Source organism: Alosa pseudoharengus, unplaced genomic scaffold (assembly GCF_046254945.1).
Source record: "Alosa pseudoharengus isolate Yale_2024_CS ecotype anadromous, Long Island Sound unplaced genomic scaffold, YU_APseudo_1.1 YU_APseudo_1.1_scf_6, whole genome shotgun sequence".
NCBI classification, from domain to species: Eukaryota; Metazoa; Chordata; class Actinopteri; order Clupeiformes; family Clupeidae; genus Alosa; species Alosa pseudoharengus.
The window spans coordinates 2102512-2115011 of record NW_027468848.1 but is presented as its reverse complement, the minus strand read 5'-3'; the positions used below and the strand labels follow the sequence as shown (position 1 = coordinate 2115011).

The 12500-nt window shown below is 41.9% G+C and overlaps 1 protein-coding gene across 1 annotated transcript in view; it reads left to right on the top strand.

The window, feature by feature from the left end:
• ak5l (adenylate kinase 5, like) overlaps window positions 1-12500 on the top strand; it is a 25706-nt gene that overhangs the window by 770 nt on the left and 12436 nt on the right. Inside the window, exons 2-3 of the mRNA XM_076270687.1 lie at window positions 8778-8964; window positions 9652-9825. Of these exons, the coding sequence (XP_076126802.1) occupies window positions 8778-8964; window positions 9652-9825 (361 nt within the window). The remainder of the gene's footprint in view (window positions 1-8777; window positions 8965-9651; window positions 9826-12500) is intronic.

Genomic DNA, 12500 nt, shown 5'->3' with positions numbered 1-12500 from the left:
TTACAAATATAGATGTGCATTTGTAAATAAAATGCCATTTGTAAAACCGAAAATTTCATTTGTGAAATGTGATTCTGCATTTGTGGATCACCAGCACACGCATTCTTCGCTTTCCAAAGTTACGTGTTTTTGAGACGTTCTTCACATGAAAGTCACACAAATCCACAAGTAAATAGGCCTACTTTAATTCACCGGCACACAGAAATCGCAATCCAGTAGATGGCGACATCCACAAATATTTCTTGACTTGCATTCGTGTTTTGACATCCACAAATTAAAAAAAAATCATATTTGTAACTTGTAAATTGGTTTTCACAATTGTAGATGTGTATTTGTAAATTAAATGGCATTTGTAAAACTGAAAATTGCCTTTGTGAAATCTAATTTTGCATTTGTGGATCACCAGCACACACAGTTATCGTTTTCGCATTTGTGGATCAGCATTTGTGGATCACATATTTTTGAGACAAACTTTGCGGCAGAGAAGCCACCCAGATCCACAAGTAGCCTGCTGACACTTTCTAATCCAGTAGATGGCAGTGTTGTTCTATGGGACTCATAACCAAAGATTCTTTGCTCATAACACACAGAGCTAGCGAACCTAGTTCTTAAATCTAACAAGTTATGCCTTTTATAACAAGCTTTTTGATGGAAAAGTGGTGTTTAATTTCCATAATCTTTGTTTAGTAAACGCATAAACCGTCAGTTTGCAAGCGAAATCAAGAATTACGATCTTTGAGTTTGTTTATAGTTACCTAGCAACCTTTCACACTGTCAGTTCTTGCAGTTCATTACCGATGAACTGCAAGAACTGTGTGAAAGGCCCAATTGATCTTTTTCCAAGTTTACACTAAATAAGGATAGGTAAATAGGCCTATTATTTAGACAGAAGACTATTGCACTGGTAAATAGATCACATAAATTCCCATTGAGAGACTGTATAGCCTACTGATAAGCTAGCTAGCAGGCAAACTAACTTAGCTAACGTTATATTATCACCATTTTTTCTTTTTTCTACCTGTAGGCTATACGTTAACCCTTTGTTCACGGCCTGCTTAAACACAGCGCATAAGATAGGCTATTAATCACTAAGGTCGAGATTTCACTCAAGCGACTGATGTTCATAACTCTGTTCTAGAATCTTTGGTTTTAACACTTAAAGCCTCGGTTGCTAGGTAACTATAAACAAACTACAAAGATCGTAATTCTTGATTTTGTTTGCAAACTGACGGTTTTATGCGTTTACTAAACAAAGATTATGGAAATTAAACACCACTTTTCCATCAAAAAGCTTGTTGTAAAAGGCATAACTTGTTAGATTTAAGAACTAGGTTCGCTAGCTCTGTGTGTTATGAGCAAAGAATCTTTGGTTATGAGTCCCATAGAACAACACTGCCATCTACTGGATTAGAAAGTGTCAGCAGGCTACTTGTGGATCTGGGTGGCTTCTCTGCCGCAAAGTTTGTCTCAAAAATACGTGATCCACAAATGCTGATCCACAAATGCGAAAACGAAAACTGTGTGTGCTGGTGATCCACAAATGCAGAATCACATTTCACAAATGAAATTTTCGGTTTTACAAATGGCATTTTATTTACAAATGCACATCTATATTTGTAAAAATCAATATACGAGTTACAAATATGATTTTTTTTTATTTGTAGATATCAAAACACACATGCAAATCAAGAAATATTTGTGGATCCCCCTCTGCGCATATACAAATATTATTGAGACAAATTTAGCTCCATAAACCCAGGGGTCTCAAACTCAAATGAGCTGAGGGCCACTTCTGCCAATGTCATCTGATTGGAGGGCCACGTCAGTGTTAAAGAATAATACAAAAAAACAACGGCTATTTCCTAAAATGCAATGTTTGTTTTTTTCAAATACTGTATTTTCAAACTCAAAACTACAAACAGAAAGTGCAAGTCTTTTTATCTATTTTTAGACACCTGTGCTAGCAACTAACTTATAAATAAAATAATGATAAAATAAATATTAATACAAATTATAAAAACAAACAAAAAACATAAAAACAGGTAGGTATATGTGTGTGTTTCACACCAAATAAAAATATTTTTCTCATAACTTTTTTAAACCTGGCAAACTAGGCGTCAGATTTAAGAAAGCAACAGCATTGGATGTTTATATCAAAATTTCAAAAGGCCATGGCTTGAAAGTGGTCAGAGATAAAGTCCTACTGTAAATGTAAAAATCTTTGACTATAAACAAAAGTTTATGAAGGGGGTAAATTTACCCATCTAATTTGCCACTGGATGACAAGCACCTCAAATTAAGCACCTTTCAGTAAATACTGGATGAACTTATTTGCCCACACAACGCATCCGACTCGGATACCGCACTCCTACAACCTCTAGGGGCTGCTGAAACATCTTTTTCAGCATTCGCGCCTCTCTCCGAGAGTGAAGTATCTAGACTCCTGACATGCAGCCGTCCTACCACATGCTCGCTGGACCCTATACCTACGAGCCTACTTCAGTCCATCAGCCCGACCATCGCACCAGCTATCACACATGTGATCAATGCCTCGCTAACCTCCGGCACATTTCCAACAGCATTCAAAATGGCCCGGGTAACACCGTTACTTAAGAAACCTTCTCTCAACCCTGCTCAAGTCGAGAACTACCGCCCTGTCTCACTCCTGCCTTTCCTATCCAAAGGCATTGAACGAGGCAGTCTCCAAACAGGTCTCTGACTTCCTTACACAGAACAACCTTTTGGATCCAAATCAGTCTGGGTTCAAAAGCGGCCACTCTACCGAAACGGCTCTGCTGTCTGTAACAGAAGCCTTAAAAGAAGCCAGGGCGACCACTCGGTCATCAGTACTCATTCTGCTTGACTTATCGGCTGCCTTTGACACGGTTAATCACCGCATCCTTCTCTCTATACTCGCTAACATGGGAATCTCCGGTTCTGCTCTCTCCTGGTTTGAATCCTACCTCACAGGACGCTCGTTTAATGTATCATGGCTTGGTCAACTATCTGCATCTCACCATCTCACCACAGGGGTCCCCCAGGGCTCAGTGCTGGGCCCCCTTCTCTTTGCTATCTACACTACCTCCTTGAGACAGATTATCCGTTCACATGGCTTCTCATACCACTGCTATGCAGACGACACACAGCTCTATCTGTCCTTTCCACCTGATGACCCCTTGGTTTCAGCATGGATCTTGGACTGCCTCTCAGACATAGCTACATGGATGAAGGCACACCACCTCCAGCTGAACCTCTCAAAGACTGAACTGCTGGTCCTCCCAGCTAAACCTACCATACACCACGACATCAACATCAAATTTGACTCCCTGTCTGTTTCACCTACCAGGACTGCAAGAAATCTCGAGTTGTTCTCGACAACCAACTGAACTTCTCAGATCATGTTGCCTCATTCGCCCGGTCATGCCGTTTCGCACTCTACAACATACGGAAAATCAGGACTTACTTGACTCAAGATGCTACCCAACTCCTGGTTCAGGCGATAGTCATCTCACGACTCGACTACTGCAACGCCCTCCTGACAGGTCTCCCAGCCTGCACAGTGAAACCCCTTCAGATGATCCAGAACGCGGTGGCGCGCCTGGTCTACAACCAACCCAAAAGGGCACATGTTACCCCACTGCTCATCCAGCTACACTGGCTACCTATGGCAGCCCGCATCAAATTCAAGGCTCTAACCCTTGCCTACAAAGTAGTCTCCGGTTCTGCTCCCACCTACTTGAATGCCCTCATACAGACATACACTACCACCAGACAGCTGCGCTCCTCAGACGAACGACGTCTAGCTCTACCACCGGTACGCTCAGGCCAAACCAAACTTTTCTCATCTGTTGTTCCTCGCTGGTGGAACACACTGCCAGTTCCTACAAGGGCAGGGACATCCTTCTCCATTTTCAAAAAACTTCTGAAGACCCAGCTCTTTAGAGAACATCTCCTCTCATAGCACCACTCACAACAAGTCTTGCTGATCCTAGCACTGACCAGCCGTCTTGAACTGAGACGTAACAGCACTCACCGATGCACTTATTCTTACTGTACTCTACTGTTTTTAAACTGTTCTTTAAATTGTCCTAAAATTGTTGAGAATCGCTTTAAAACTTAAAATTGTTACCATGTTGTAAGTCGCTTTGGCTAAAAATGTGTCAGCCAAATGTAGTGTAATGTAATGTAATGTAATATTTGAGCAGGTTTAATTTCTTTTTTGTCATATTACCCACATAACACAGGAAAACACATCAGATGTATACAAATAGTAAGCTATTACTAGCTTATAACCACAAGGCCTACAATAAAGTATCCTGGTCAAATCAGTTCCGCTGAGTGCATCGCTTCCGCGTCATGCACGTCTTCATGTTTCTCGCATGTAAGTAGCCCATTTCCTGAAAACTTTGTGCAGCGATTTTGGGTTTGAATCAAGCTCTGGATGTCTAGCAAATAGTGGAGGAGAGTACAAATGGGATCATTTGTGTCTATCGTCTATTTTAATAAGTATCGCTGTTTGTCGCAATTAAAAATACCCTCAAGGGCCGGATTACATTATTATTTTGACATACGTCGCGGGCCGGGAGTTTGAGATCCCTGCTCTAACCACTATCGTTGGAGTAGCCTATGCCTGCTGCTGACGGCTTTCTTTGAAAACACAGACAACGGTTTAGTGACCTCAATATCTCACAAAAAATAAATTTCATGAAACTATATCCGTTGCCTACAGGGATGTAGTGGTGGCTAAACACAAGTAAACACAGTTTATCCACCTCTGAAATTTCAGAAATAAAGTTTACCCACCTCTTATTAGAGTTTATCCACCTCTCAAAAGAGTTTATTCACAAATTGCAACTTTTAACATTCAAAACTCACACTATTATCCACATTCACAATATGTACTCTCATCAACACTCTAGGAACCATTACCACTGATATTGTTATAAACATTGGACAATAACCTCCACCATCATCAAACATGTTCTGAATGCCTTTTTTTAAAAGCTGACACGCATGGCAGTCCACCTCACCGAGATCACAGAATTCATAGTTTACCCACCTCTTATTTTACCACTACATCCCTGTGTGTGTGTGTGAGTGTGTGCGTGCGTGCGTGTGTGTGTGTGTGTGTGTGCATATCCTCTCCTCCGCCAGTAAAACTGGCGCGAGAGACGTGAGCATGCGCTGCTTTGTGTTCTGATATTATTGATTATGAAAACATGAAGTTCCAGCTCATGCGCTGCTTTGTGTTCTGATATTATTGATTATGAAAACATGAAGTTCCAGCTCATGCACATGTAGCGGTCTGCTGTCACCTTGGCAACAGAGTTCCTTTTTGCTGCTTATTATTCATCAGATAAATAGAAAGAGAGAGAGAGAGAGAGAGAGAGAGAGAAAGGCAGAGAGCTCATAATGTATTGTCGTAATTCACATGCACTTTTAGGATTTTCATCATATTAAATTATTCATTTTGGATGCAAGAATGAATGTGCATGAAGAACAGAATATGAGAGAGACAGGCTATAAGAGAGACAGGTCAGAGCACTCTTGCCCACGTCCGGCTCTGATCTGGCCTGGATGCGGCTGACATACCCTAATGACTCTCCATCCATCAGAAGGCTGAGGAAAACAATGGATTCACTAGAGGTCTCCTCTGCTGTCGAATTAAGTGACTCTGGTGAGCAGGCCAGTGGTGTGCTGGCTGCTGAAGGCAGATGCCCCCCTCTGAGTGTTCCGGGGGTACTGAAGATGCCCCCCTCTGACACTGCCAGTTGTGCTGGTGTGCTGGCTGCTGAAGGCAGATGCCCCCCTCTGACACTGCCAGTTGTGCTGGTGTGCTGGCTGCTGAAGGCAGATGCCCCCATCTCATACTGCCAGGGTAGTACTATGGACTCAAATTAGATCATGATTTAAAAAAACTAAACACGCTCTGGAAGCTTTGTGTCAGAACTGTGGCCCCGTCTCTTAAGGAACGGCACCGCAAATAAACAAAGTGGATAAATAAAGGCTATTGGCACCCCAAATAAACAGAGTGGATAAATAAAGGCTATTTTTAGATGAGAACTCAAGCCTCTGATAAACAGCGCTGTCCTGTAGTAAATACAACATCAATAGAAAAGACTTTCCCACTAATCCTTGAGACAGTCAAAACATGTTTAATTTCTTCCTCCACTGTAGTAAGGATGCCTTAATAGGAATATAAAACATGTTTAATTTCTTCCTCTACTGTAGTAAGGATGCCTTAATAGGAATATAAAACATGTTTAATTTCTTCCTCTACTGTAGTAAGGATGCCTTAAATGGAATATAAAACATGTTTAATTTCTTCCTCTACTGTAGTAAGGATGCCTTAATAGGAATATAAAACATGTTTAATTTCTTCCTCTACTGTAGTAAGGATGCCTTAATAGGAATATAAAACATGTTTAATTTCTTCCTCTACTGTAGTAAGGATGCCTTAATAGGAATATAAAACATGTTTAATTTCTTCCTCTACTGTAGTAAGGATGCCTTAATAGGAATATAAAACATGTTTAATTTCTTCCTCTACTGTAGTAAGGATGCCTTAAATGGAATATAAAACATGTTTAATTTCTTCCTCTACTGTAGTAAGGATGCCTTAATAGGAATACTGTAGTAAGGATGCCTTAATAGGAATATAAAACATGTTTAATTTCTTCCTCTACTGTAGTAAGGATGCCAATAGGAAGGTCAATATTGGTCATTGGTCTTGGGACTGAGCCTCTGTTCACGTAAGCACACAGGGGTTGTCCTGTCCTCCACGAGAACGTTCTGGAATAGCCGTTCTGTAGATGAAGCCAGGAAATCTCCAGTGCCGGGGTGGAGGATTGAGTTGATCTGAGATAAAAAAAAAAGAAAGAAAAGTTTTTCTGGTTTTGCTCTGTGCAGTTATCCAGATAACCCCCATAACCCCATCCTGAGGAAAAGCCCAAGTGGTTCACTGTTAAGCATATAGTGAGCTCTCTGTTCTGATGCCCTGTTAGCATGACTCTGGATGTAAAGTTCTAATGACTCTGGATGTAAAGTTCTAATGCCCTGTTAGCATGACTCTGGATGTAAAGTTCTAATGCCCTTTTAGCATGACTCTGGATGTAAAGTGATGGCTACTAGCTTAACTAGTATTCTGTACAAAGTGCTATCTCAGTATAGCAAAGTGATGGTCAATACTGAGCACATTTATAAAAAAGTCAATACTTTTAGTTTATTATTATACCGTATGTGTATAATACTGTCATTTGCTTTGGGGGAAATCATCTGCTACATGTAAATATCCTGTAATTGGTGATGAGAATCAGTGTGGATTTGCACGCAAAGCTGTGTCAGCTGTCCTCCTTGTTGTGCTAAATTATTATTCTCTGAATTGCTCTGCCACACAGATTATTAGAATTATCAGCGCTCCACGTTGTGAGAGATTATTAGAGTCAGTTTAGATTTGCACTCATGGTCACCAGTGGCAGTGAGTTGAGGATCATTAGAATCAAGCCTCCATTTTGGAAAGCGGCGGTTTCTGCTGAAGCGTGCTTGTTTGTTCTGGTGCCAAAGAGCTGGTTTCCTCTGCGAGGATTGACATGCAAACTCTCCGTTACACCCCAGCCCTCCGCTCAATTAGCATCCCCTCGGAGCTGACGGCTTATTAGGGAGAGCAAGACGCCAGGAGCAGACAGACAGCTCACAGACACATTTAGGGAAGACGAGGAGAGCAGGCATTTGCATGATCATTTCTCTTCCTCCTTCTGCCCTGGCCAGGTCATTAGCTCTGACACCTCTGCCTCCACACACACACACACACACACTCCCTGAGACCTCTGACACCTCTGCCTCCACACACACACACACACACACACACACCCTGAGACCTCTGCCTCCACACACACACACACACACACACTCTCTGAGATCTCTGACACCTCTGCCTCCACACACACACACACACACACACCCTGAGACCTCTGCCTCCACACACACACACACACACACACTCCCTGAGATCTCTGACACCTCTGCCTCCACACACACACACACACACACACCCTGAGACCTCTGCCTCCACACACACACACACACACAGACACCCTGAGACCTCTGAGGCTTCTGCTTCCACACACTCGCAGTGTTTCAGCAGGGTAGGCTATAATGAACTGTGGAGGGTGAATGACCACATAGTTTCTGAGTTATTTAAACGTGTAGTGTTGTGCCGTGAAATTGACCCTTTCGATACGTAGAGGCCAACCACTGGGCTTATACCACGGGGCCTGTCTCACTGAGCATGCTCACTGGGGCTCTATGGCACTGAGCATGCTCACTGGGGCTCTATGGCACTGAGCATGCTCACTGGGGCTCTATGGCACTGAGCATGCTCACTGCTCTCCTGTCTCTCTACTGAGCATGCTCACTGGGGCTCTATGGCACTGAGCATCCTCAGTAGCCCTCTGTAGGACTGAGCATGCTCAGTAGCCTTCTATCGGACGCTTACTGGCATCATGCTTCTGAGCATGATCACTTTGTCTCTGTCTGTCTCACAGAACATGCTCAATAGGCCTCAACTTGCCTCTCTGAGCATGCTCACTGCTCTCCTGTCACTCTGAGCATGCTCAGTGGACCAGCTCTACTGAGCATGCTCCCTGCTCTCCTGTCACTCTGAGCATGCTCAGTGGACCAGCTCTACTGAGCATGCTCACTGCTCTCCTGTCACTCTGAGCATGCTCAGTGGACCAGCTCTACTGAGCATGCTCACTGCTCTCCTGTTTGTGCCCTAGAGCATGCTGACCGGTCTGATGTTCCACCGACCGGACGACCCGCTGCACTTCCTGGAAACCTGCCTGCAGAAGACACGAGAACTGGGCGGGGTCGAGGGCGTGGCCTGGGACACCTTCATCACGCCTGACCGCCGCCCACTGCCCCCCATCAACGCCCCTCAAGCCAAGAAGGCTGCTGGGAAACTCGGTGAGATGCGTGTCTGTCTCTGAGCATGTGTATGAGCTCTGATTGATTGATGGATTGATTTTGATTGATTGAGTGAGTTAGTTGATTGACCCATTGACAAACAAAGTACATACACCATACATTAATTTACATGTATTCATTTAGCAGACACTATTATCCAAAGCCATCTCAGATGGTGCCAAAAGCCTGTTAAACGTTACATTAAACACTATATCAGATGATGGTGACGGTCTTAAATGTTCGTCCGACATGATCTTAAATGCTATCTCATGGTTTCAACAGCCTTAAATGTTAAACATTACATTAAACCCTATATCAGATGATGGGAGCGGTCTTAAATGTTAAACATGATCTTAAACGCTATCTCATGGTTTCAACAGCCTTAAATGTTAAACGTTACATTAAGCCCTATATCAGATGATGGGAGCGGTCTTAAATGTTAAACATGATCTTAAATGCTATCTCATGGTTTCAACAGCCTTAAATGTTAAACATTACATTAAACCCTATATCAGATGATGGGAGCGGTCTTAAATGTTAAACATGATCTTAAACGCTATCTCATGGTTTCAACAGCCTTAAATGTTAAACGTTACATTAAGCCCTATATCAGATGATGGGAGCGGTCTTAAACCTTCAACAATGTTAAATGTTAAGTGGTCTTACGTTACGTAAACGTTATCTCAGAGGGTGCCAGCGGGCCAGGACCAGGACCATATCGACGGTATGAACGTCTGCCACCCATCCAGGCCCAGTTCTCCATTGAGAGTGACTCGGACATGACCGAGTCGTCCGGCCTAATCCAGGAGTACGATGTCTTTGACCCGGCCAAACCGCGGCCGCACATCATCTTCGTCATCGGTGAGCAATCCCATAATAAGTCATCCTCGCAGCTATGGACGCCATTCAATCAGGATTTGAACGCATCTTATGAAGTATTTAACTCCCTTAACAATGGGATTCTCTTCTCTGATTGGCTGATGGGGTGGCCATTAACTTCGTATAACAGGCTACCTTTGAAGTAGATCTGGTAAAAAAACATTTCATCACTGTTACATATCAATGCTTATGAATGGTAACTATATTACCATAGTAGGACGACGGTTGAGCCTGGAAGCAGGCTTCGCAACAATGGAATCAACTGTAAACTGAAAGTTGTACAACAAACAGAACAAGTTGGCTTCATTTTAAACGGAACCGCTTGTTTCCTTTGCGTGCTATAAAGGCAAGACTATTGCATATAGTGGCAAACGGAACCGCTTGTTTCCGTTGTGTGCTATAAAGGTATGACTATTGCATATAGTGGCAAACGGAACCGCTTGTTTCCGTTGTGTGCTATAAAGGTATGACTATTGCATATAGTGGCAAACGGAACCGCTTGTTTCCGTTGTGTGCTATAAAGGTATGACTATTGCATATAGTGGCAAACGGAACCGCTTGTTTCCGTTGTGTGCTATAAAGGTATGACTATTGCATATAGTGGCAAACGGAACCGCTTGTTTCCGTTGTGTGCTATAAAGGTATGACTATTGCATATAGTGGCAAACGGAACCGCTTGTTTCCGTTGTGTGCTATAAAGGTATGACTATTGCATATAGTGGCAACCTGGAGATAAGCGGGATAACGGCCTTCAGGTGACCTGTTCGATGGAAATAATGTCTCGGCTGCGCACGTTGCCGGAGTTCTAAGCCTCCACCTCGCCATTATTTCATTTATTTATTTAAAGGACAGTGCACATTGATCAACATTTATTTATTTAAAGGACAGTGCACATTGATCAACATTTCTTTATTTAAAGGACAGTGCACATTGATCAACATTTATTTATTTAAAGGACAGTGCACATTGATCAACATTTATTTATTTAAAGGACAGTGCACATTGATCAACATTTCTTTATTTAAAGGACAGTGCACATTGATCAACATTTCTGTAAATGTGCCAGTGTTAGCCAGCAGGCTAATTTTCCACTGTAGTCCATTGGCAAGATGTTATTCTAGGCACATGGTGGCTAACAAAAAGAACATATTAAATCACATAGCAATTGATATACAGCAATAAAACATAATGCCATAGGACTGGCTCCATTTAAACATTTAAAACATAAGACATATAACCATACAGCCATACAACCCTTAAGGGATCAATAAAGTACCCACCTCTCCATCTATCTATCATACATACACCATGGGTTACAGGACAGCTAAACTATAGAGGCAGATCTAAGAAAATTGCTCCAACTATGCCTCCTTAGTCCAATTTTGACTTAATGTTTTCCACAAAGAAACAATTAGCTGTCTCTGTGGAGTGATTGGCTCTAAAGCCAAATTGTATGGGGTGCAGTTTAAAAGGACTACTGTTAAGATGCTCAGTCATTTGCTCAGCCACACATTTTTCAGCGATCTTAGACATGATGGGTAAAATACTAATTGGCCTATAGTTATTAATATCAGTTGTATCTCCTGATTTATAGACTGGCACAACAATGGCTGACTTCCAGTCGTTTGGGAATTTTCCCTCTTTAAAAGAGGTATTTATGATTTTAGTAACAGGCCCTGTGAAGGAGGCAGCATGTTTCTTTAAAAACATGGAATCCAGTCCAAATATGTCCTTTGATTTGGAGTTCTTAATAGAAGTAATTATAGACTTAACCTTGGGTTCAAAAATTTCAGTCAGAGTGAAGACTGGCTGTGATACATGGTAAGGAGTGTAGTGGACCACTTATGGGACTATGCACAGTCAATCGCACAGAATTGACACAATAGCTATTAAGAATAGTCACTATTTCAGCTGGTTCCTTTTATAGGGTACCATTGTCTTTGATCTCCAGCTGCTTTGTTGCTGTATTATGTTCTTTCCCTGTTAGTTTATGCAGACAGTCCCAGACTTGTTTATGATTACCCTTAGCGTCCCGTATGAGGTCAACAAAGAAGTTCCATTTAGCTGCCCTGATTTCGTTTATTACTCTATTTCTCAAGGACACAAATATATGCCTGTCAGTCAATGAGTTGGACTTGAGATAGTGCTTTAAAGCATTATCTCTCTCCTTCATTAATCTCCTTATGTCACTAGAGATCCAAGGCAGGATATATCTACTATTTCCTTTAGATATGTTTTTCTTGAGGAAAAGCTTTGTTATGTTTTGGATTGTGGATATTAGGACATTTGTGTCATCTACACAAGCTATGATTTGGTCCCAGTTAATATTTTTGATTTCCCTGTCAAATTCATCAACATCACACTTGGGTATTCTTAACTGGCTAGATTTGGTGTTAGGTTTTAAATGAAAGCAGGATTTAGTGAGCTTTCTGGCTATACTGTAAGTGAGGTTATGGTCAGACAGACCATATTAAAGGATTTTGTCACCCTTTCAGGTTTGTTGGTGAATATCAAGTCAATTTAAGTTTTTGAGGATGAGGTTATTCTAGTGGGCCCTTTGATAGTTGTGTGAAATCAAATTTATTTCCATCGAACAGGTCACCTCGTCGACTGTTATCCCTTACTTAATTAACGATCAAAGGATAATTGATCATTCC